The 21,120-nt window shown below is 45.6% G+C and overlaps 1 protein-coding gene across 4 annotated transcripts in view; it reads left to right on the top strand.

Annotated features, from left to right (window-relative positions):
- Nhsl1 (NHS like 1) overlaps positions 1-20,283 on the top strand; it is a 153,847-nt gene extending 133,564 nt beyond the window's left edge. For 3 of the 4 annotated variants that reach the window (XM_045158314.1, XM_045158316.1, XM_004651315.2), the window contains exons 5-8: positions 455-586; positions 10,403-13,663; positions 14,202-14,328; positions 17,584-20,283. In XM_045158314.1, the coding sequence (XP_045014249.1) occupies positions 455-586; positions 10,403-13,663; positions 14,202-14,328; positions 17,584-18,295 (4,232 nt within the window). In that variant the 3' untranslated portion in view covers positions 18,296-20,283. The remainder of the gene's footprint in view (positions 1-454; positions 587-10,402; positions 13,664-14,201; positions 14,329-17,583) is intronic. The other variant, XM_045158315.1, reaches the window with a different exon arrangement.
- The last annotated feature ends 837 nt before the right edge of the window (positions 20,284-21,120 follow it).

The following is a 21,120-nucleotide window of genomic DNA, read 5'->3' on the forward strand; positions in this document are numbered from 1 at the left end:
CAGAAGTAGAAGGAATGACAAAAGTTCAAGGCCCCCCTGAGACTAATTGCAGGTCAGCCTGGGCTAGAGTGAACCCTACCTTGAAGCCACATTCCCCCCCCAAAAAAGAGTAACTTTTGTGACCAGAGAATTTTATGAAATACAACATGCCAAACAATCATTTTTCAAATGCCATGGAGTCACTCTTCCAGTTTGTTATTAACAAATTTGTGGCTCTTTTGAAAATGAGATCAAGGTGTGTCCTTTGCAAGGACACAGACCAGACATTGCAAAACAGCCTTATGATGGTAATGTGCTCGCCTTCCTTTTGCGCCCTTCAGCATTCATCATCGTACGACTGGCTAACATCATTATTAATACTTTCTCATCATTTTACAAGCTTCTGGAAGAAAGCGCATGGTGTCAGCTTGCTTGACAATAACATTGCTTTGCTTGTTCTACTACTCTACATCAGGGGAGAATTTCGATCGCCAGGCCAGCCTGCGGCGGTCTCTAATTTACACAGACACTCTGGTAAGACGACCGAAGAAAGTCAGAAGGAGAAAGACTATTACAGGAGTCCCTGACAACATACACAAGGAGCTAGGTACGGTCACAGAGTTGCATTCTGCCGCCCCTCCTCGCTGCTTGAATTACCATGCTAACCTCCTGTGGGGCTTCCCCAAAGCTACATTCTGATAGCCAGCATCTTGCCTGGTGAGGGGGATGATATGCAAACTGTAGGCCTCAGGCAGGTGAGTTGCTGCTCTTCAGGGAGAAGGTAAGGAAGTATTTCTATGAGGACGGTAACCTGGAGATGGTCAAGGCCGAGAATTCCATCTCCATCTCCAGGCACCTTGAGCATTGGTTGTTTCCACATTTAAATTTACTTTTCATTTAGATCTGGGTCTCTAGGAATTAAAACTTCATTCTAGGACTTCGCCCTCAGGAGAAGGACTTAATAGTTATCCTGACAATGCTGGTGTTATTTTTGCTCTGAAAGATAGAAGTCTGAGATTATTTAGTGGTAAATATCAGTGTGATAGAAAGTGGCAGGCAATATTATTGCATAATACCTTCAGGTCCATGAAACAGCTTCACAGCTTTTTTTTTTTTTAAATTGTTTATTTATTTATTTGAGAGAGACAGACACAGAGAGAAAGACAGATAGAGGAAGAGAGAGAGAATGGGCGCGCCAGGGCTTCCAGCCTCTGCAAACGAACTCCAGACGCGTGCGCCCCCTTGTGCATCTGGCTAACGTGGGACCTGGGGAACCGAGCCTCGAACCGGGGTCCCTAGGCTTCACAGGCAAGCGCTTAACCGCTAAGCCATCTCTCCAGCCCGCTTCACAGCTTTTTGTTTGATTTTTTTTTTTAATTGAGGCTGATAGCATGGTTTCCATTCCCTATTCACTTACCCATTGTGTTCATGCTTATTTGACAATCTATGTTTGGTAGTCCTATCCTTCTCCCCCTGCATCCACTTCTTCTCTTCGTGTTTGAGAAGGGCCCAGGAAGAGATCCCGTGGGAGCAGGTTACCTTGGCTCCAGACATGGAGTGTCATCCCAATATCAGGCCCAGGATTTGAACTCGAACTCTGCCAGTCATTGTGACTGTGGACAGGTCACTTCCCCTCTCTGGGTCTCCTTCATTCCACCAGGGCACTGGTGATTGTAGTAGAACCTTGCTCATACTGTCGTTTGAGAACCAAATGAGTTTGTCCATGTGATGCATTTAGTCCCTGGCACAACTGTGAATTCAGTGGCCACCACTGTTCTTGGGGGGGACACAGCACTGCCTGTCTTGAAACGTACCTCTTCCTCCTTTGCCATCCTGTGGACTTGCTGGTTTCATCTGATCATTTAATCTTCTTTTATTCACTACCGAAGGTTACACTCTAGAAACCGGAATCACTGTTTCTGAAATTGCCTGCTAGTCATTTTATCCAAAGTGAAAACACCCTATGAAGCAGGTCTGTGTCTATTACAGGGTCTTGAGGTAGGTCTGAGGTCCCAAGGCTTCAGATATTCTGTGTCTCTCTTTATCTTCCCCCTGCTTCAATCCCTTACAGAAGATACACCCTCTCATCCTTACCTGTCCTTTTCTTCTCCAGTACCCTTCAGTTCTAGAGTGTCTATATCGTTCCTTCTAGACCACAGCAATATTTGTATGAGAATAGCCACGCTGTGCCTCTGCTCCAAGCAGCTGCAGTAGCGCGTTCACTGTCCTGGTAACCCCCTTGTTCTGTAGCAGCCAACTTAAAGACACAGGCTTCTGACTCACACCTACAATCCTAGTGCTTGGGAAGCTGAGGCAGGAGGATTACCATGAGTTCAAGGCCAGTCTGGGCTACAGAGTGAGATGCTGTCTCAGAAAACAAAGGGGAGAGGGGCATATGGCAAGAACACTTATCATGCAAGGACATGAATGCCTGAGGGTATCCAGGGTCTGATCCCAGCATCCATATAAAAACAGGCCCTATGTGCCTGTGACCCCAGCCTTGTGGGGAGCAGAGACTGGTGTATCCTTAGACTCACTTGCCAGCCAGCCTGGCCCAAAACAGCAGCTGCAAGGCCCAGGGAAGACCTCTGTTTCAAGGAAATAAAATGGAAAAGTGATAGAGGTCTGGCTTCACACACATGGCTCACACATCTGCACACACATAAACATATGTTCTGGTATGTGGTAACACATACCAAAAAAAAAAAAAAAAGCAACAACAAAATAAAACAAAAAGCAAAGGCAGGGTTACAACTACTCATGGAATTTTTGATGTCTGCCTTTGGTTCATGCCCTTCGTGGTATCTGAGGCCTCCAGGCAGCTTCTCTAAATCTGCATTAATGATATAATATATATTCTCTTCATTTCTCTAAAATAGCTGTGTCTGGGCTTTTTTTCTTCTTCTTCTTCAGGAATCACACACCCCCCCCCCCACACGAGGTGGCAGCTAACACATTTGAAAAAGTAGTCATGCTCAGCAATTGTTTGATAGGCTAGTTTCTTGTAGGACACAGATCACATTCGTACATTAACTGGCCTTTTCAAGAGATATGCCTTAAGCCTAAGAGTGAGGCTAAAGCAGGAAGCTAGGCCCTCTGTAAGCTCATGAGGCTGATGCTTTCCAACCAAGTCAGGAGGTTCTAGATGGCTTTGTGCAATGTGAGGAAAGTTTGGCTCGGATAAGGGTGTATGTAAGTGTTCAGTGTGAATTGTCCACACACGCCTGCAGTGTGACGCCCAGAGCCTGAGAGGTAGGGACAGGGTCACTTTGACGATTAAGTCAGCCAGGAAAGGCCAGTAACTCCGTTGCTCCCTTGATCTGCTGAAATCACCTGTCCAGCTAGGGAAATCATAACTTCTACAGGTTTAATACTTTAATTCATGTGTTTATGTGCACGTTTGTATGTTTCTGTGTGTGCAAGTGTGTGTGCCAGTATGTGTGCATGTGTGTGTGTGTGTGTGTGCATGGGGGAGGTCAAAGGACTATCTCAGGTACCCTCAGGAACGCCGTCCACTTCCTCTGGGACAGGCTCTTTCATTGGCCTGCTTCTCACTGGTTATGCTAGGCCGGCCAGCCAGCAAGCCCCGGGACCCTCCTGTCTTTGCCTCCCCAGTGCTGGCACGATAAGCATGCACCATCAGCGCCGGGGGCCAAACGCAGGGCTCCGTGCTCACAAAGCCAGCAGGCACTTTACTTTTGTCTCCTCAGTGCCTGTCTATATCTGTCTCTTTGTGTCTCTTCCTCTCTCTCTCTCTCTCTCACACACACATACACACACACACACACACACACACACTCACACATTCATTTCTCTTTCGCATGTAATGTTGAGTCATCCCCAATGCTGGAGGAAAGAAGATAGCTTTCCCTACATCATCTAGGCTGTGACTATTGCCACACGTGAGATGACGGTTATCATTGAAGATGATAGTTGCCTGGCTGACAGCTCAAGGGCCACTATATCTAAATTTAAAAAAAAGATGCTGGGATTGCTGGTTTAAGACTGCAATCCCAACTACTTGGCAGGCTGAGGCAGGAAGATAACAAGTTCAAGACTTAACCTAGGCTACAGAGTGAGACCTGTCTTAAAGTTAAAAAACAAAAACAAAAAACCATGGCAGGGCATGTAGCTCAGTGTTATCACGTGGAAGGCCCTGGTTTAAGCCCCAGTACTGGGAGAGGGAGGACAACTAGACAACAACTCTAGTGGCATTGTACACTGACTACTTGGAGAATTGGTAGATAGAAAGAAAAGTAAGGTTGGTGAATAGGGTTCTATCCAGCAAAAACACTAGATCACATATTTGCCCCATCCATACAAGACTTTTGGTTAAATGCTATTTTTTTCTCAGCATTTTGTACCTATGAGGACTCTGGTTGGGAATTGTATGTTATCCAGTAATCAAAAAATAGATACTTCATGGGCTGGAGAGATGGCTTAGTGGTTAAGCGCTTGCCTGTGAAGCCTAAGGATCCCAGTTCAAGACTTGATTCCCCAGGACCCACATTAGCCAGATGCACACTGGGGTGCATGCATCTGGAGTCCGTTTGCAGTGACCAGAGGCCCTGGTGCACCCATTCTCTGTCTCTCTCTATCTGCCTCTTTTTCTGTCTGTTGCTCTCAAATAAATAAATAAATAATAAACAAAAAATTATTTAAAAAATAGATACTTCATATTTTCTTTAAGAATGGTATTCATAAGCCAGGTGTGGTGGCACCTGCCTTTAATCCCAGCATTTGGGAGGCAGAGGTAGGAGGATCCCCAAGAGTTCGAGGCCACCCTGAGACTACATAGCGAATTCTAGGTCAGCCTGAGCTAGAGTGAGATCCTACCTTGGAAAACTAAAAACAATAAGATAAAATAAAAACGGTCTTCATAGCCAGGTGTGGTGGCACATGCCTTTAATCCCAGCACTTGGGAGGCAGAGGTAGGAGGATCGTTGTGAGTTCGAGGCCACCTACCCTGAGACTATGTAATGAATTCCAGGTCAGCCTGGACTAGAGTGAGACCCTACCTTGAAAAACAACAACAACAAAAAAAAAAAAAGGTGTTCACCTAGATATAAAACAGTGGGAAGCATGGCTGAGCCAAACAAATTAGACCAAAAATGAAATGATTTTCTGATGGAGATGCATTCACTGGGAAAGAGGTTCCTTGCCCAACAGTCACTGTTCTTGTTGCCAGGGGCAACCAGAGAGGGGCTCCAATGAATTAGAAATACACAACATGCTTAATTATATGCAGCTTTTTCTTCACAGTCCATATCATGGGGCTGGAGATGGTTTGGTAGTCAAAGGTGCTTTCTTACAAAGCCTGACGACCTGAGTTTGATTCCTTAATACTCATGTAAAGCCAGAGACACAACGTGATATATGCATCTGGAGTTTGTTTATAGCATCAGGAGGCCCTGTTGCATGACTCTGTGTGTGTGTGTGTGTGTGTGTGTGTTCTCTCTCAAATAAGTGAATTTAAAATATTATATCATGGACCTGGAGACTAGTCAACCTGTAGCTTTTGAAAGTCCAGGTACAATATTTAATATTTATTTCCAAAACACATAAGAGGACTTGAAATGTGCTGCCTTCCATTTAAATGGCTTGGACATAACTTCGTACTTTTTCTTTCATTTATCTTAAAAGTACATAGAAATGAATCTGAACACTATTCAATAAGGTTTTAGTCTTTTGAACTATATCGAATTATTTTGTTGGTATTACGTATTTGTCTACTGAACTTATCCCTATAGATATATCTGAAGCAGGAAAAAAAGCCTATTTAACGGAATACCTTTATGAATCAGTTTTGGTAGTTTGTCCTAAGCACTTTACAGAAGACCTGACAACTTTTCTTTTCAATTCATATATTACACCTGTTAGTAAACTGATAGACGGGTGGAGCTCAGTAGTAGAGCACATGGTTGGCAAGAGGCCCTGGGCTCAGTCCTCAGCACACACACATGCAGTTTCATGATTTGTGTATGTATATGTCCATGGGGTGGACATGGAGGCCAGAGGACATCCTCAGGTGGTGCCCACTTCCTTTTGAAACAGGGTCTCTCATTGGCTTAGCCAGTGAAGCTCAGGGATCTCCCTGTCTCTGCTTCTCCAGTGTTGAGATTTCAAGCATATGCCACCATAGCTGGCTTTTAATAATAATAATAATAATAATTGCTATTATTATTATCATCAATCTTATTATTCTGGGGCTCAAACACAGGTCCTTGAACTTTACTGATTGGGCTTTCAACCAGCCATAACTTACTAATTGTTACCATCCTTAGCAATATGTAATTTTTTTCTAGAAATTAGAAATCCTTCATATTATTAAGTAAAGAATAGTTATATCTTTTCATGTTTTAAATTCCAATAAGTCCCATGGGCTTTCAGTAACACTTAAGTGGTTTCAACCTTTATTTGTAGTTCCATTTTATGCATTGTTTTGTTCTTTCAATCTTTTTTATTTATTTATTTATATATATATATATATATATATATATATATATATATATATAGAGAGAGAGAGAGAGAGAGAGAGAGAGAGAGAGAGAGAGAGAGAGGCAGATAGAGAGAATGGGCACACTAACCACTGCAAACAAACTCCGGATGCATGTGCCTCCTAGTGTGTCTGGCTTATGTGAGCCCTGGGGAATTGAACCTGGGTCTTTAGGCTTTGCAGGCCTTAGCCACTAAGCCCTGTTTTGTTTGTTATCATGTCACATTTATCTGTATCCTGTAATATCACAACTAAAATTTGTGCTATTAACATATTGATGGACCTGTTTTAGAACAGAATTTTGATAGCGTCTCTGATAAATTTCACATTAACTGTTTCTCATCTTTTATAAAGTCTTGTAAGTATTTCTTGAATAAGAAAGTTGCGCTCAGCCATAGGTGGGGACAAAATATCTATATTTCCATTTTCAGAAGCCTAAAATTGTTGCACATTCAGAATTATTGCCACAAAATATCAGGCTTTGTTTATGAATGAACTTAGCAACTGCAGTTAAAATCTATCACTATCTGTGCAAAACTAACTACAACTTTAGTGGGAGGGGAAAGGTTTTTAAGAGTTCAAACCCAGGGCCCACACATGCTAGGCAAGATCTCTTATCACTGTATCTCCTTCCCACTATTACAGTTTTTAAAGAAAAAGAGACTAAGACCAACAGTTGAGTGGAATGAGATAGGCATCCTTGAATATTTGGAAATGAGCTGGTACAGTTATTTACACCAGTACAAATCAACTTTCTGTCTTCCACAATACCTCATGGCTGAAACCTACCTTGTACTTTTCTTTCCTCAAAGTAGATTTTCCCCTGTTTCTGCCTCTTTTACCACTTGCTGAGACAGCTTCAGTTGTGTGCACCTGCGTGTGCTTGCACGCATGCACACGTGCACACACACACCCACGCATGCACTCCATCTGTATCCATCTGTCTTCGGTAAACACTTGGCAGAGGGCAGAGAGGAGAAATAGATCGTCTGTGTTAAAGGTACAGGTATAAAAATGATTCTCTGTTGTCACAGGGACAGAAAGAGCTTTATTCTGGGCAGACTTCCTCATAGTGAAGCATCTTTTGAGATTGAGACAAGCGCATTGCTTTGCCACTCAGCTGAGAAAAGGCTTTCTGTGCCCAGCAGGGGCCATGCGCTGTGTAATGGCTATGGTTTGAAGTGTAGAGGGAATTCTCAGAAATCCCACTGTTACCCGTGTTGGTATGAAGGTGGCTGGTGATGATCAGTCAGAATCACACAGCAAAGTCTGAGCCACAAATCTGTTTTTTTTTTGTTTTGTTTTTTGTTTTTTTGACACAGGCTCCCAGAATATTTATTAGACTGTATCTTCATCATTTTTTTTTTTAGTTGGGGTACTATTTCTTTTTTTTTTTTAATTTTTATTAACATTTTCCATGATTATAAAATATATCCCATGGTAATTCCCTCCCTCCCCACCCCCACACTTTCCCATTTGAAATTCCATTCTCCATCATATTACCTCCCCATTACAATCATTGTAATTACATATATACAATATCAACCTATTAAGTACCCTCCCCCCTTCCTTTCTCTACCCTTTATGTCTCCTTTTTAACTTACTGGCCTCTGCTACTAAATATTTTCATTCTCACACAGAAGCCCAGTCATCTGTAGCTAGGATCCACATATGAGAGAGAACATGTGGCGCTTGGCTTTCTGGGTCTGGGTTACCTCACTTAGTATAATATCTTCCAGGCCCATCCATTTTTCTGCAAATTTCATAACTTCATTTTTCTTTACTGCTGAGTAGAACTCCATTGTATAAATGTGCCACATCTTCATTATCCACTCATCTGTTGAGGGACATCTAGGCTGGTTCCATTTCCCAGCTATTACAATTGAGCAGCAATAAACATGGTTGAGCACATACTTCTAAGGAAATGAGAGGAGTCCTTTGGATATATGCCTAGGAGTGCTATAGCTGGGTCATATGGTAGATCAATCTCTAGCTGTTTTAGGAACCTCCACACTGTTTTCCACAATGGCTGGACCAGATTGCATTCCCACCAGCAGTGCAGAAGGGTTCCTCTTTTTCCACATCCCCGCCAACATTTATGATCATTTGTTTTCATGATGGTGGCCAATCTGACAGGAGTGAGATGGAATCTCAATGTAGTTTTAATCTGCATTTCCCTGATGACTAGTGACGTAGAACATTTTTTTAGATGCTTATATGCCACTCGTATTTCTTCCTTTGAGAATGCTCTATTTAGCTCCATAGCCCATTTTTTGATTGGCTTGTTTGATTCCTTATTATTTAACTTTCTGAGTTCTTTGTATATCCTAGATATTAATCCTCTATCAGATATATAGCTGGCGAAGATTTTTTCCCATTCTGTAGGTTGCCCACAAATCTGGTTTTTAATGCTTACTTCCAAAGTCTATCTGATGACTTATAAATCTGCTGCCTTCTATTTAAGTGAAGTTCCCAGAATTTCAATCTTTTAGTTAATCATAAGACTACACAGAAGCAAATCTGAACCTTGCATTATTAGATTTCATTTTTTAGAATCAGATATGATTATTTTGTTGGCATATAATTATATCTGACCACTATCTCTCTCTATTTCTTACTGAATAAAGAAACCATAAAGAGAACCATGATTTTGCTACTATTTTTAAAGATTTAATTTGTCCTAAACATTGATTTTATTCTCTCCATGCACAGTGGATAACTTGTTGGCTTTATGATTCTGTTCCTCTCTTTTTTAAGCTCTGTTCTTTTCTGGGCAGCTTAACATCTGCTATTTGCAGTTATGGATTTATCGTCCATTTCCTTCTCTTTTTGCCCCTCTTCTTGTTTCTTTCTTTCTTTTTAACATACTACGCTGTGTTTGGTTGTAAAATTTCAAGAAATAAATAACCCTAATTTGAGGAATTATTGGCTGGATCAGTTCCTGTCGCTTTCTCCCCCACTAAAACACAGCAGATTGCTGTTGGCTATTGAATGTCACCATCAGACAGATGATAATGGCTTAAGATGGATAATGAAATGTTTGAAACACAGATGGGCCTGTAAATCAATTTCTTTTTCTTAGGATTTCCTTCTGACATGAAGAATCAATGTAATTAACAGTATCATACCAGTGGCATCTCCATGGCCCTATTGTTCCCCTAAAAAATATCACTGCTTGATAGATATACTTGCTGTCATCTGGCGCGGGGAAAGGCTACATGGATGGCTTTAGTAAAAGCTGGTGGTTTGATTATTTTTTGTTGTTTGCTTGTTTGAGATGAGATCTCACTATATATGGCACAGCAACCTAGAATTCACTGTGTAGCCCAGGCTGGCATAGAACTCAAAATCTGTTTATGATTTCTTCCTCAGTGTTGGGGTTATAAATGTGCACTACCACATCATACAAAAGCAGCTTATTTGAAAAGTAAATCCCCCACAGTGCTCATTAGCCGTGATCTCAAAAGGAGTTCCTGAAATTCCATACAAAGCACTCATACACACTATAGGGCGATTTGAAGTACAAATTAAAAAGCAAAATACAAGAAACTGATGACAAACTTTTTTGGTGGTGTTGGTTGGTTTATTTATTTATTTATTTTGAGATAGGGTCTCACTGTAGCCCAGGCTGACCTGGATCTCACTCTGTAGTTCCAGGCTAGCCTTAAACTCACAGCGATCCTCCTACCTCTGCTTCCCGAGTGCTGGGATTAAAGACATACGCCACCACACCCAGCAAAGGTTTTTATCGTAGGAAATATCAAGAACCCAGTAGTTAAGCCTGCCTAGGTACCTACAGGGATGAAGAAACAAATAGGTTGGGTTTTGTTTTGTTTTTATGATTACAGAGTCAGAAAGGATACTGGTGGTTAGGATCCGTGGGCTCACTTTTCCAGGTAACAGGCCTCTTTTCCGCTTTATCCCCAGCATCGGGCACTAGCCAAGATGACATTGATGGTCATTCAACATATGCGCCAGACCAGTACGCTACACTAGCAAGGCTCGATAGCTATCGCTGTGCCGGGCAGCGCTCGGAAACCAGGGACTCCAGCTGTCAGACTGAGACTATGAAAGTCATACCCCCATCAGTGAGAAGAATCAGGGCCCACAAGGGGCTCGGCATCGCTGCCCAGATGAGCCACTTTTCAGGCTCCTCTGGCAACATGTCCGTGCTGAGCGACTCGGCTGGTGTCGTGTTACCTTCCCGCCTCAGTAGTGATGCCGGCTTCCACAGTCTTCCACGTTCTGGCGCGAGAGCAAGCACTTACTCCCTGGGGGCAAGGCTGGGTGCCCTGGGCCCTGGAGAAGACATGGGTGGCACTTTTTCCTACCAGGAGAAGGACCTGCAAGGAGACGAACACTTAGGACGGTTAAGAGGTGCTTCTAGTACCGGAACACTTTTGAGACCCAGATCCCAGGAACTGAGGTTCTTGGGGACTGAAAATACAGTGAGCCCCGCATGCGTGGTTTCTCCTCATGCCACCTACTCCACCAGCATCATCCCAAATGCCACACTCCTGTCCTCCTCAGAGATCATTGTCATTCACACTGCTCAGAGTACGGGGCAGCTGAATGGCAGAATGACCAGCTCTTCCTCCAAGATGAAACCCAGAGGGCTCATCCCCAGATGTTCTGTGAAAGATGACCACCATTCCCCCACTTGCCACTGGACTGAGGGTCACTCCATTCATTCACAAGCCTTAGTCTCTCCCACCCCCAGTGCCACCACACTGTTGTCCCTCTGTGATTCAGAGGTCTCCCTGAATGCCCCGGCACATCAGGAGAACGGGTCCCAAGCCATGCCCTATAACTGTAGAAACAGCCTGAGCTTTCCTGCCCATCCCTCCGATGTGGATGGCAAGAGTGAGTCCAGTTATTCAGGGGACAGAGGGCAAGGCAGCTCCGAGTCTTGGGAATGCAAAACCTCCAGCAATGGGCGGGCGTCCCCACTGAAGCCACACCTAGCAACCCCTGGCTGCTCTACTCCCACGAGTAACTTGAGCAGTTGCAGTCTGGACCAAACGTCCATCAAGGAGGATGCCAGGTCCCTGTACTCAGAGGACCACGACGGCTGCTACGCGTCCACGCACAGTGACTCTGGCCGTGGGTCTGGAAACCTATACACCAGCCACGACGGCTTTGGCAACCCCAGGCACAGCGTGGTCAACGTTTTCGACGGCCGGGCTCTGAAGAGCCAAGGGGACCGGTCGAGCCACCTCGATAAATCGCTTTGCAGAAATATCTCTTTGAAGAAAGCAAAGAAGCCACCTCTGCCACCGTCCCGAACGGACTCTCTGCGCAGGATTCCCAAGAAGAGCAGCCAGCCCAACGGGCAGGTGCTCAACGAGAGCCTGATCGCCTCTCTCCAGGAGTCTCTGCAGCTGAGCCTCCCTGGCAAGGGTGGCAGCTCGCCCTCACAGAGCCCCTGCAGCGAGTTTGAGGAGCCCTGGCTGCCCCGTTCCCGGAGCCAGAGCGCAGTGAGCGCCAGCAGCAGCGTGACCTCCGCCACCACCGCCCACATGCACTCCCTGTGCGGGGTCACACCCTCGCAGAGCGACACCAGCAGTTGCAAGTCAGAGTACACGGACCCCTGGGGTTACTACATCGACTACACCAGCATGCAGGAAGACCCCGGGAACCCCGCGGGTGGCTGCTCAGCCAGCACTGGGGCCCCGACTGGAAATGGACCGGTGGGCCACATCCAAGAGGGGTCCAGAGCTCCCATGCCCCAAGTGCCTGGTGACTCAGTCAAACCAAAGATCACCTCGCCAGAGAAGTCACAGCGAGTCACCTCTCCATCCAGTGGGTATTCCAGCCAATCGAACACGCCCACAGCGCTCACCCCCGTGCCTGTGTTTTTAAAGTCGATGTCACCAGCAAATGGGAAGGGGAAGGCCAAGCCCAAGGTACCGGAAAGGAAGTCCTCTCTGATCTCCACGGCCTCTATCTCCTCCTCGTCCTCTTCTCTCTCCTCCAACACCTGTACGGAAGGAAGTGGCACCGGGAGGAAGCCCGATTCAGCGCCGGGCTCTCCCTCTGCCCCTCCACCCCCTCCTCCGCCTCTCCCCCCTTTACCATGTCCATATCCAGCAGACAAGTCTCCCCTTCCTCCTCCGCCTCCTCTAGCTGAGAGCTCCAGAGACTCTCCTGTGCCTCCCTCCCCTGTCTTCCCACCTCCCCCACCAGAAGCCCTGGTCCCCTTCTGCCCGTCCCCGGACAGGTGCCCGCCCCCGCCCCCCGCAGCCCCCCTCTCCTTCTCCGGGCCCTCGGCTCCCTTGCCAAGACCTCCACCTTTCTTACCTGCCTCGCAGCCCCCGCCTGCCCCACCTCTGGACCCCAAACTTATGAGAGATACCAGGCCTTCTTGCAAAAACTCTGGACAGCCCGAACCCTCCCGGGGGGCTCCCAGGCCACCTGCCAGCAAGGAGGAGGGCTGCCGGCCCCCCATGCCCCTGATCACGGCGGAGGCGCTGCAGATGGTGCAGCTGAGGCCGGTGAGAAAGAACTCAGGCGCCGAGGCCACCCTGTTGTCTGAGCCATCAGGTGAGGAGCAAGGAACGCCGACTGCTCCACAGTATCACTTAAAGCCATCTGCTTTCCTGAGATCCCGAAATAGCATAAATGAAATGGAGAGCGAAAGCCAGCCTGCCTGTGTGCCGAGCTCGCCTGCCAAGAACCCAAGTCAGGGTGACCATGACAGTGCAGCCGAGCGTGGCGGGCCTCCGGGTCGCAGCCATGGAGCTGGGTGTCCCGGGCCCGGCCCCAGGACCAGTCCACTCCCAGACTCTTCTTCACCCAGCAAGAAGCCACCCCCTATCTCCAAGAAGCCCAAACTGTTCCTGGTGGTGCCACCTCCGCAGAGAGATTTCACTGCGGAGCCCACAGAGAGCGGGAGCGAAGCGTCCTCAGGCGTGCCCAGCGCCACTAAGGCAGAGGGAGGCTCTGGGCACAGCCAAGAGGCAAACGCGAACCCAGCAGCCCGAGCTGGTGCTCAGGCCCCAGCCCCAACCCCCAGCAGCTCCGTCGTGCTGGAAGGAGGAGCTTCAGGGTCCACAGCCCCTCGCCGTTCAGAAGCCCCCATGGTCCAGCCCGCTGCCTCGCCAGCCTCCACGCAAGAAGAGCCAGCCCGGAGCAGCGTGCACGGTGGGGGCGTCGTCGAGAGCAGCTTGTCTCGCCAGGATGGAGAAGGTAAGACCCGGCTGCTCTGTGCCTTGCACTTCTCATCCCGTTGTCTGCAGCAGAGCCAAAAGGGGCTGCTGAACGCTCACGTGTGGAACCAGGTGGATCACTCTACACTGAAATGAAAGCCGGGTGTGTGGGCTTACACCTCATTACCAACTTTGCTTTAAAGAAAGAAAAAATCCAGATCTAAGCGATGCTTACAGAGTGCAGAAAATAGGGAGGTGGATGGTGTGTGTGTGTGGGGGGGGGTAGTCTGCAGCAGGCTGGGTATGTAGTGAGTAATCTTCCTTTCCAAGAGCTGTAAGAAATATTCTAACAAAAACATAAGAGCAATCCAGTCCAAATCTGTAGCAGAAAAGACTGCTGTCTGGCTGTCTGTAGTGTCATCTTGCCCCTCTTTGGGAAAGCTCAAACTGCAGACACCCCTGCGTCCCCTGTGGCTTTCACATTGTCTGGAATGGCAGTAAAAACTGCCTATTTTAGAGCCAGGCAAAGGGTTGCAATCGTAGTCACAGCATCTTGTATCGCCTGCTTGCTTCTGTAGCTGGGGCGCTGGAGTCCAACTTGGCTGCCACGGACGTGTGCGACTTCTCCACGGAAGAGGGGAGTGGCGAGGTGATGACTCCCACGAGGCCCCGGACCACCGAAGACCTGTTTGCAGCTATTCACAGGTATCTGAACTGCCTGCCTTGTCCATTAATGTACTTTCTAACTCCTTTCCGAACGGTTCTTCGTTTTCTCAGTTTCTTCCTTCCCCTCGTCATGACTCGTTACCTTTATTGTCCGTCTTTTACTGTGCTTCTTGCACTTTAATGTCCTCTGACTCCAGCTTGTTCTATTTCATTTCACTGATTTTAATGATGACATTGAGGACAGAGGCTCAATGGGATGCCGTCTGGTAGACACTGCTCTTTCTGGCAATCAGCCCCAAGTGCCAGTCATGTGACAGTGTTTATAAGAATGGGGATGCAGTCTGGGGTGAGGAATACTGTGTTCTGGGGCGTTCGGGTGCACAGACTGGCTCGACATACCCCACCCTCCCTAAGGGTGCTTTAGTTTGTTTAGAAGTTGATCCATTGACTTGTTATTTTCATTGTATAGAAAACCCATTAATTTTATATGCAGTGCAGTTCTTATGCTCCTTAAATGTTTCAAGGGAGAGAAGTACTTTTCTGCCTAAGCAAAGGAACTGAATTTGCCTGTTACTATGCATTGCTAGCACCATCTACTGGCACAAGAAGTTATTGGATTGGAAAACACAAAAAGTATACAGCTCAGTGTTTGTTTGTTTGTTTGTTTGTTTGTTTTTTCAGAATAAACTGCTTGAACTGTTGTCATTTTTGTATGGTCACCTTTAATAGTAAACGGGATTTATCAGCACAATTGTAGTTTTATTGCACTGCTTAGCTATGAACAGCTGAGGACTCCCACAACAGGTTCACTATAAAATTGATGATGTATATATGTATTTTACATACAATATATATCACATATGCATATGTTGTTTTTAAAATCCCACTGCTGTGTAATCTTGTTGCTTAGTGCCATAAATTCAAACTATACTTAGGCTATTCTTAGGCTCTCAACATTTTATTTTGCCCTGAGTTAATGTTTTGTCTAAAGGCATTAAAGGCATTCTGTAGACTCATTTATTCTCTGCATAAATAACCTGTGTTTCAACTAGATTTAACTGAAAAGATTTTGTTGTTGTTATTTTGTTTTTCACAGTAGGTCTCACTCTAGCCCAGGCTAGCCTACAATTCAGTATGTAGTCTCAGGGTGGCCTCGAACTCACAGCAGCCCTCCTACCTCTGTCTCCCAGAGTGCTGGCACTAAAGACATGTGCCTCCCCTCCCTCCCTGCTTGAAAAGACTTCTGTAAGAGAAAGAAAGTTGAGTCTTGTCACTACCTGGAACTCCGCACAACTTAGGAATGTCTAACAAGTTGGCAAATTGAGATGTCTGTCAAGAATTATATAAATTATATAAATTATATAAATACATGTATGGGTGTAAATGACCCTGAAGACAGTATTGCCATCTCGTTAGAAATAAAAATGGAACTACTTAATCCAGCTCAGAACCCGGAAATGAGAAATGAAACATCTTTGAAACCTAATTGAGTGATATTTGTAGGAGTTTACACAGTATTTCTAACTTTAACTGTGCTAGACACATAAATACTTAATACATATTTTCTTAATTAAATGAAACCAATTGGAATTTAGCAGTCAGGAACTTCTTCCTAGACTTCAGTCTTGTATTTAGTATGGAATGCATTGAGTTTTTTTATATACATGGAAATATGTATCTATAATAGCATTCCATAGAGATTTGTGTTGCCTAGTTGCTGTGTGTGTGTAAAATACTTGGTCTCGGGGAAATCCAACTGTTGTGGAGCCAAGTTATTGTGTAATTTTCCTAAAAATATGCCAAAGGTCTCTTCCATGTTTTATTTTGGCAGCCTTCAGAGGGCACTAAAGAAGCCATGGTTCCTTCTATTGGATTACAGATATTACAGATGTGGAAATCAGCCTGTTTGTATTATTCTTTGGATACATGAAGAATTAAAGGCCAAGTAGCCTTAGAAATGTGATGCAAAGAGAGGGCTAGAGGGCTGGAGAGATGGCTTAGCAGTTAAGGTATTCGCCTGCAAAGCCTAAGGACCCATGTTCAGCTCTTCAGATCCCTCATAAGCTAGATGCACAAGGTGATGCATGCATCTGGAGCTCAATTACAGTGGCTGGAGGCCCTGACATGCCAATGCCAGTTCTCTCTCTCTCTCTCTCTCTCTCTCTCATAAAACGCCAGTCGGTTGGGCTTGCCTTAGAACTAGAGTGCCTAATTTCTGTTGTGGTATTACCATTAATACCAGGTGCAATAAAAGAAATCTATCTGAAGTCTGTGACATTTAGGACTTTATTTTCATGTCCTTTGGCATCTAAATTCATAACTTCAAATAAAGACTATCTAAATTGAAGCACAGCTTTCAAATTAATTCACTTCAGATTTAAAGCCAGATGGAAAATGTAGAACCAACCAGTTGAGGTGTGAAGTTTTTATGTTTAGTGAAGTAATTAGATTTTTAACCCAGTATTAACTGTTTAAGTACTTTTTATAGCCATTATCTTTAGAAATGTGTACACACATAGCTGAGATGTGTGTGTGTGTGTGTGTGTGTGTGTATTTTTGTAGAGAATTCACAAGTTTAAATTTAATTCTCAGTTTAAGGGGCAGCTGTCTCTGGAGAAAAACCAATGACTTTATAAAATCCCATCATCTCTTTTAATTCTCCATCTAGGGTTAAAGGCCATAGCTTAAATCACAAGTGATTATGTCTTGTTTTATGTCTTGGCAACCCTCAACATTTAAAAACCAAACCAGCTGGGCATGGTGGCACATGCCTTTAATCCCAGCACTCAGGAGGCAGAGGTAGGAGGATTGCTGTGAGTTCGAGGCCACCCTGAGACTACAGAGTGAATTTCAGGTCAGCCTGAGCTAGAGTGAGAGCCCACCAAGAAAAACCAAAAAAAAAAAAAAAAAACTAAACTAAACATTATACTGTCCGCTAATACCTGAGATGAGCATCGTGCTTTGCAGGGAAGCACTGTAAGTTGTGAAGATGAGCTAGCTATAGGTGGGAAAAGCCTATCAAGTCCACTTACACCAGGAAAGGGTGGGGTGTGTGCGTGCGTGCGTGTGTTTAAAAGTCACTGTGTAGGGCCATGATGGTGCACAGCTGTAGTGCCAGCAGTAGGGAGGCTGAGGCACGGGGATGTAAGGAGTTCAAGGCCTGCCTGGCTTAACACAGTACCAGGCCAGCAGGACTTCATAGCAAGAGGCGCTAAGAATAGCAGTGTGGTGTGACTCGAGGCAGAAAGAAGCTGGCTGAGAATTAACCTGTATCTCCATGTTGTTAAATCTCAGATCCAAAAGAAAAGTCCTTGGCCGGAAAGACTCGGCGGAGGATGATCACACCCGCAACCACTCCCCCTCCCCACCAGTGACACCCACGGGTGCTGCCCCCAACCTGGCCTCCCCGAAACAAGTCGGGTCCATTCAGAGGAGCATGCGGAAGAGCAGCACGAGCAGCGACAACTTCAAGGCGCTGCTGCTGAAGAAGGGCAGCCGCTCGGACACCAGCGCGCGCATGTCGGCGGCGGAGATGCTGAAGACCACCGACCCGCGGTTCCAGAGGTCTAGGTCGGAGCCCTCGCCGGATGCCCCCGAAAGCCCGTCCAGCTGCTCCCCCAACAAGAATCGGAGGGCCCAGGAGGAGTGGGCCAAGAATGAAGGCCTGATGCCCCGCAGCCTGTCCTTCTCGGGCCCCAGGTACAGCCGCAGCCGGACGCCCCCGTCGGCGGCCAGCAGCAGGTACAGCCTGCGGAATCGCATCCAGAGCAGCCCCATGACGGTCATCTCCGAGGGCGAGGGCGAGGCGCCGGAGCCCGCCGACGGCAGGGCGCGCCGGCCGCTGGACGCTGCCAAGGGATGCGCCCTGGACACGCTGGCCGCGCAGGAGGTGGACCAGGGCCGGCTGCCGTGTGCCATGGAGCCCAGCTCAGCGGATGGGGCGGGCAGGGCGGAAGGCAAGGGTCTCTCGGAGCAGGGTAGGGGTGCTGGGCAGGAGGAGAGTTAGGGCCAGATCCTGCGTCTCTCAGGCGAGGCTGGGGTGAGCAGTGCACCAGTGTCAGAAGCCTAGAGGGGAGCCTTCCTGTAGGGACCCCGCTCCACGTTGGCGCTGGAGGCCTCAGCCCCTGTGGGTCATTTGCCACGTGGCTTAAAAACGAGTGTACATGCTTAAACTTCTTTAAGTGCTTCCTGGGGAAGATTTCTTCTTCTTCTTTTTCTTCTTCTTCTTCTTCTTTCCCCCCACCCCCCCCCAAAAAAAATGCTGGGTGTGTGTGAGAAAGCACATTCTGAACACTTCGTTTTTCACCAATACATACACTAGCAGTGTGTACACACATAGAAAGTCAGCGTTGTGAGGTTGGTAGTCAAGGAGTCTCCTGGGATAGGTGATAACTGCCTTCAAGGCACTATGGATATGGGAATTGCTGAGTCTCCAGAGAAGGGAAAAGCTGTTGTTTCTGAGAGGCCGGGGATGGGCTGGGTCTGGTGCACACAACACGGTTACGGACGCTCCCAGGCTGCAGCGAGGCCATGCCTGTGAATAGAGAGGCTGGGAACGGGCTGGATGGCTTATTCATTGGTTAAGGTACTTTTTTTTTTTTTTTTCTAGGGGAAAATGACTTTTTATAAAAATGACAAATGTGGAAGTGGGGGTACTGAATCCCGTGCCTGCTGCCATGCAGCTAGGTAACACAGCTTCTGGCCTGATGTTAGACGCGTGGGCAGTTTTTAAACAAATTCCCAGTGCGTAGCAGCCCAGCCCCTCTTTGAGAACCGACGGGAGAGGGTGCAGACGTGGGGGCCTGGGCAGAGGAGTGGGTGACCAGCTGCTGGATTCGTCTCCTGTTTAGTAAATAAAATTATTTTTCAGAATTAAATTTGAAAACTTGCACTACAGAACTGTGGGTGAAGCTTTTCCTTTAATAACAGGATTTTCATTGTTTTTTTTTTTTTAACCAGAGTTTAAACTTCCATTTGACAGTTTATCACTTGAAATGTCAACATTTGCTAACTTTTAGATATCCTTTTGGTTACACCAAAGAGAAAAAAAAATGGCTATTTTTTTCCCTTGAACTGCCCACAGTATCACACCCTAATTTAGAAAAGTCTACCAAAATTTATGATATATTATCTCACTTTGAAGAAAATGCTGCATAGCTCTTGTTAGTGAAATAAATTGATAAAAAAAAAAATGGGAGGGATTGGCTATTAGCCCTGGGAAATGAGTTTTTAGATTAAAAAGATTTTGTCTTTGCATCATTTGGTTTGTGTGTTTTTATATTTGTTTATAAATTGAGTTGCTAACTACCTTTCAATCTCCTCCAATCAGAATTCCAGCACTTTTAGACATGGGAGGGAGATGTGTATTTATTTTGACATAATGTTCCCCTCCTTCTTTCCTTCCCTCCCTCTCTCCCTCCCAAGTTCTGTGTACTTCTAATGAACCACAGGATTATTTTGTTTTGATTCATTCAGAAGATCTGCAGTGGGAATTCTGAGGTTCCTAACTTAAACCCAATATACCTGTAAATTGGCTTTCACAATGATATAAAAATATCATATGAAAGTTGGGGTGCACAGGTCAAATCCTCATAAAGCTTATAAAGCAAAACTTTTGGTACCTATTTTAGATATGTCTTTGAAGGAAGAATTAAGGCTTCTTTCTTTTTCTGCAGAAAAGAAAGCCCATCTTTTCACATAACCAGAAATCAAGACTTGACATATGGTTATAGGCTTAAGGTTATTTTGTAGAGCATCGTTTACTACACGAGGCACACAGGTCATCTCTTGTAAATTCTAGAAAAGTATTTGGCTTTTGAATACGTAAAACAATTAGAATGTATGTGGATATCAGAACTTAATATATAAATATTTGTTTGAAGGTAAAATAAGCAACATCAGAACTAATTATAAAATTATTTTAAAACCCCCATTTTTAAAGATATTTATTAGGTTTTCAATTTGCTTTGAATAAAACACTTGTCGATACTTGAAGCTTCCTTTTGTTTGTACATGCATGTTTTTGAATAACGAGATTAGTCTTCTCATACAGAATTGTTGAATGTTTTGCTGGACACAAACAGAACAGCAGTAAAGACCAGAAGGTTCCTGTGGGAGGCAGGGACCCAGCAGAGAGGAAACAGAACATCGCAGAGACTGCGTGGAAAACCAATTCCAGACAATGCCCTAAAGACTCTTCCATGAACTGTGTACTGTACTGAGGTAGTTCAGGTGATGTGTTTGGAGGCACAGGAGACTTTTCACAGGGAACCAAGAAACTACAACTTATCTCTGAAGCATGTGGCTTCTTCCTCTGTGAAGACATCTGGAACTGGGCTGGATCGTACACGAAGCTGAGGGTGGGCCGAGTGAGCCTTCTCCTACCAGATAGCCAGCCCAGGAGTACCAGGGTGAAATTTCCACTTCCTTTTTCTAAGAGTTGGAAAGAGTTGCAAACAGACTCAACCTGGGTCTGATTGTTGCCTTCTACTGTTTCTGAAGATTTGTGGTTGGATCTGTTGCTCACATGGGCATGAGAGTCTATACTTGGCCCTTTGTATCTGTGAGTTCTGTATTCCTGGAGTCAGCAAACTGCAGATAAAAATAATATCTGACAGAGCCGTGGTGCACGCCTTTAATCCCGGCACTCAGGAGGATTGCTGTGAGTTCAAGGCCATCCTGAGACTACATAGTGAATTGCAGGTCAGCCTGGGCTAGAGCAAGACCCTACCTTGAAAAAGCAAAAAAGAAAAAGGGGGAAAAATAATATCTGACAAAAAAAGGGTTTGGAGAGATAACTCAGTGGTAGAAAGCTTGCTTCATATGTGTGAA

The sequence above is a fragment of the Jaculus jaculus genome, chromosome 9 (assembly GCF_020740685.1).
Source record: "Jaculus jaculus isolate mJacJac1 chromosome 9, mJacJac1.mat.Y.cur, whole genome shotgun sequence".
NCBI lineage: Eukaryota > Metazoa > Chordata > Mammalia > Rodentia > Dipodidae > Jaculus > Jaculus jaculus.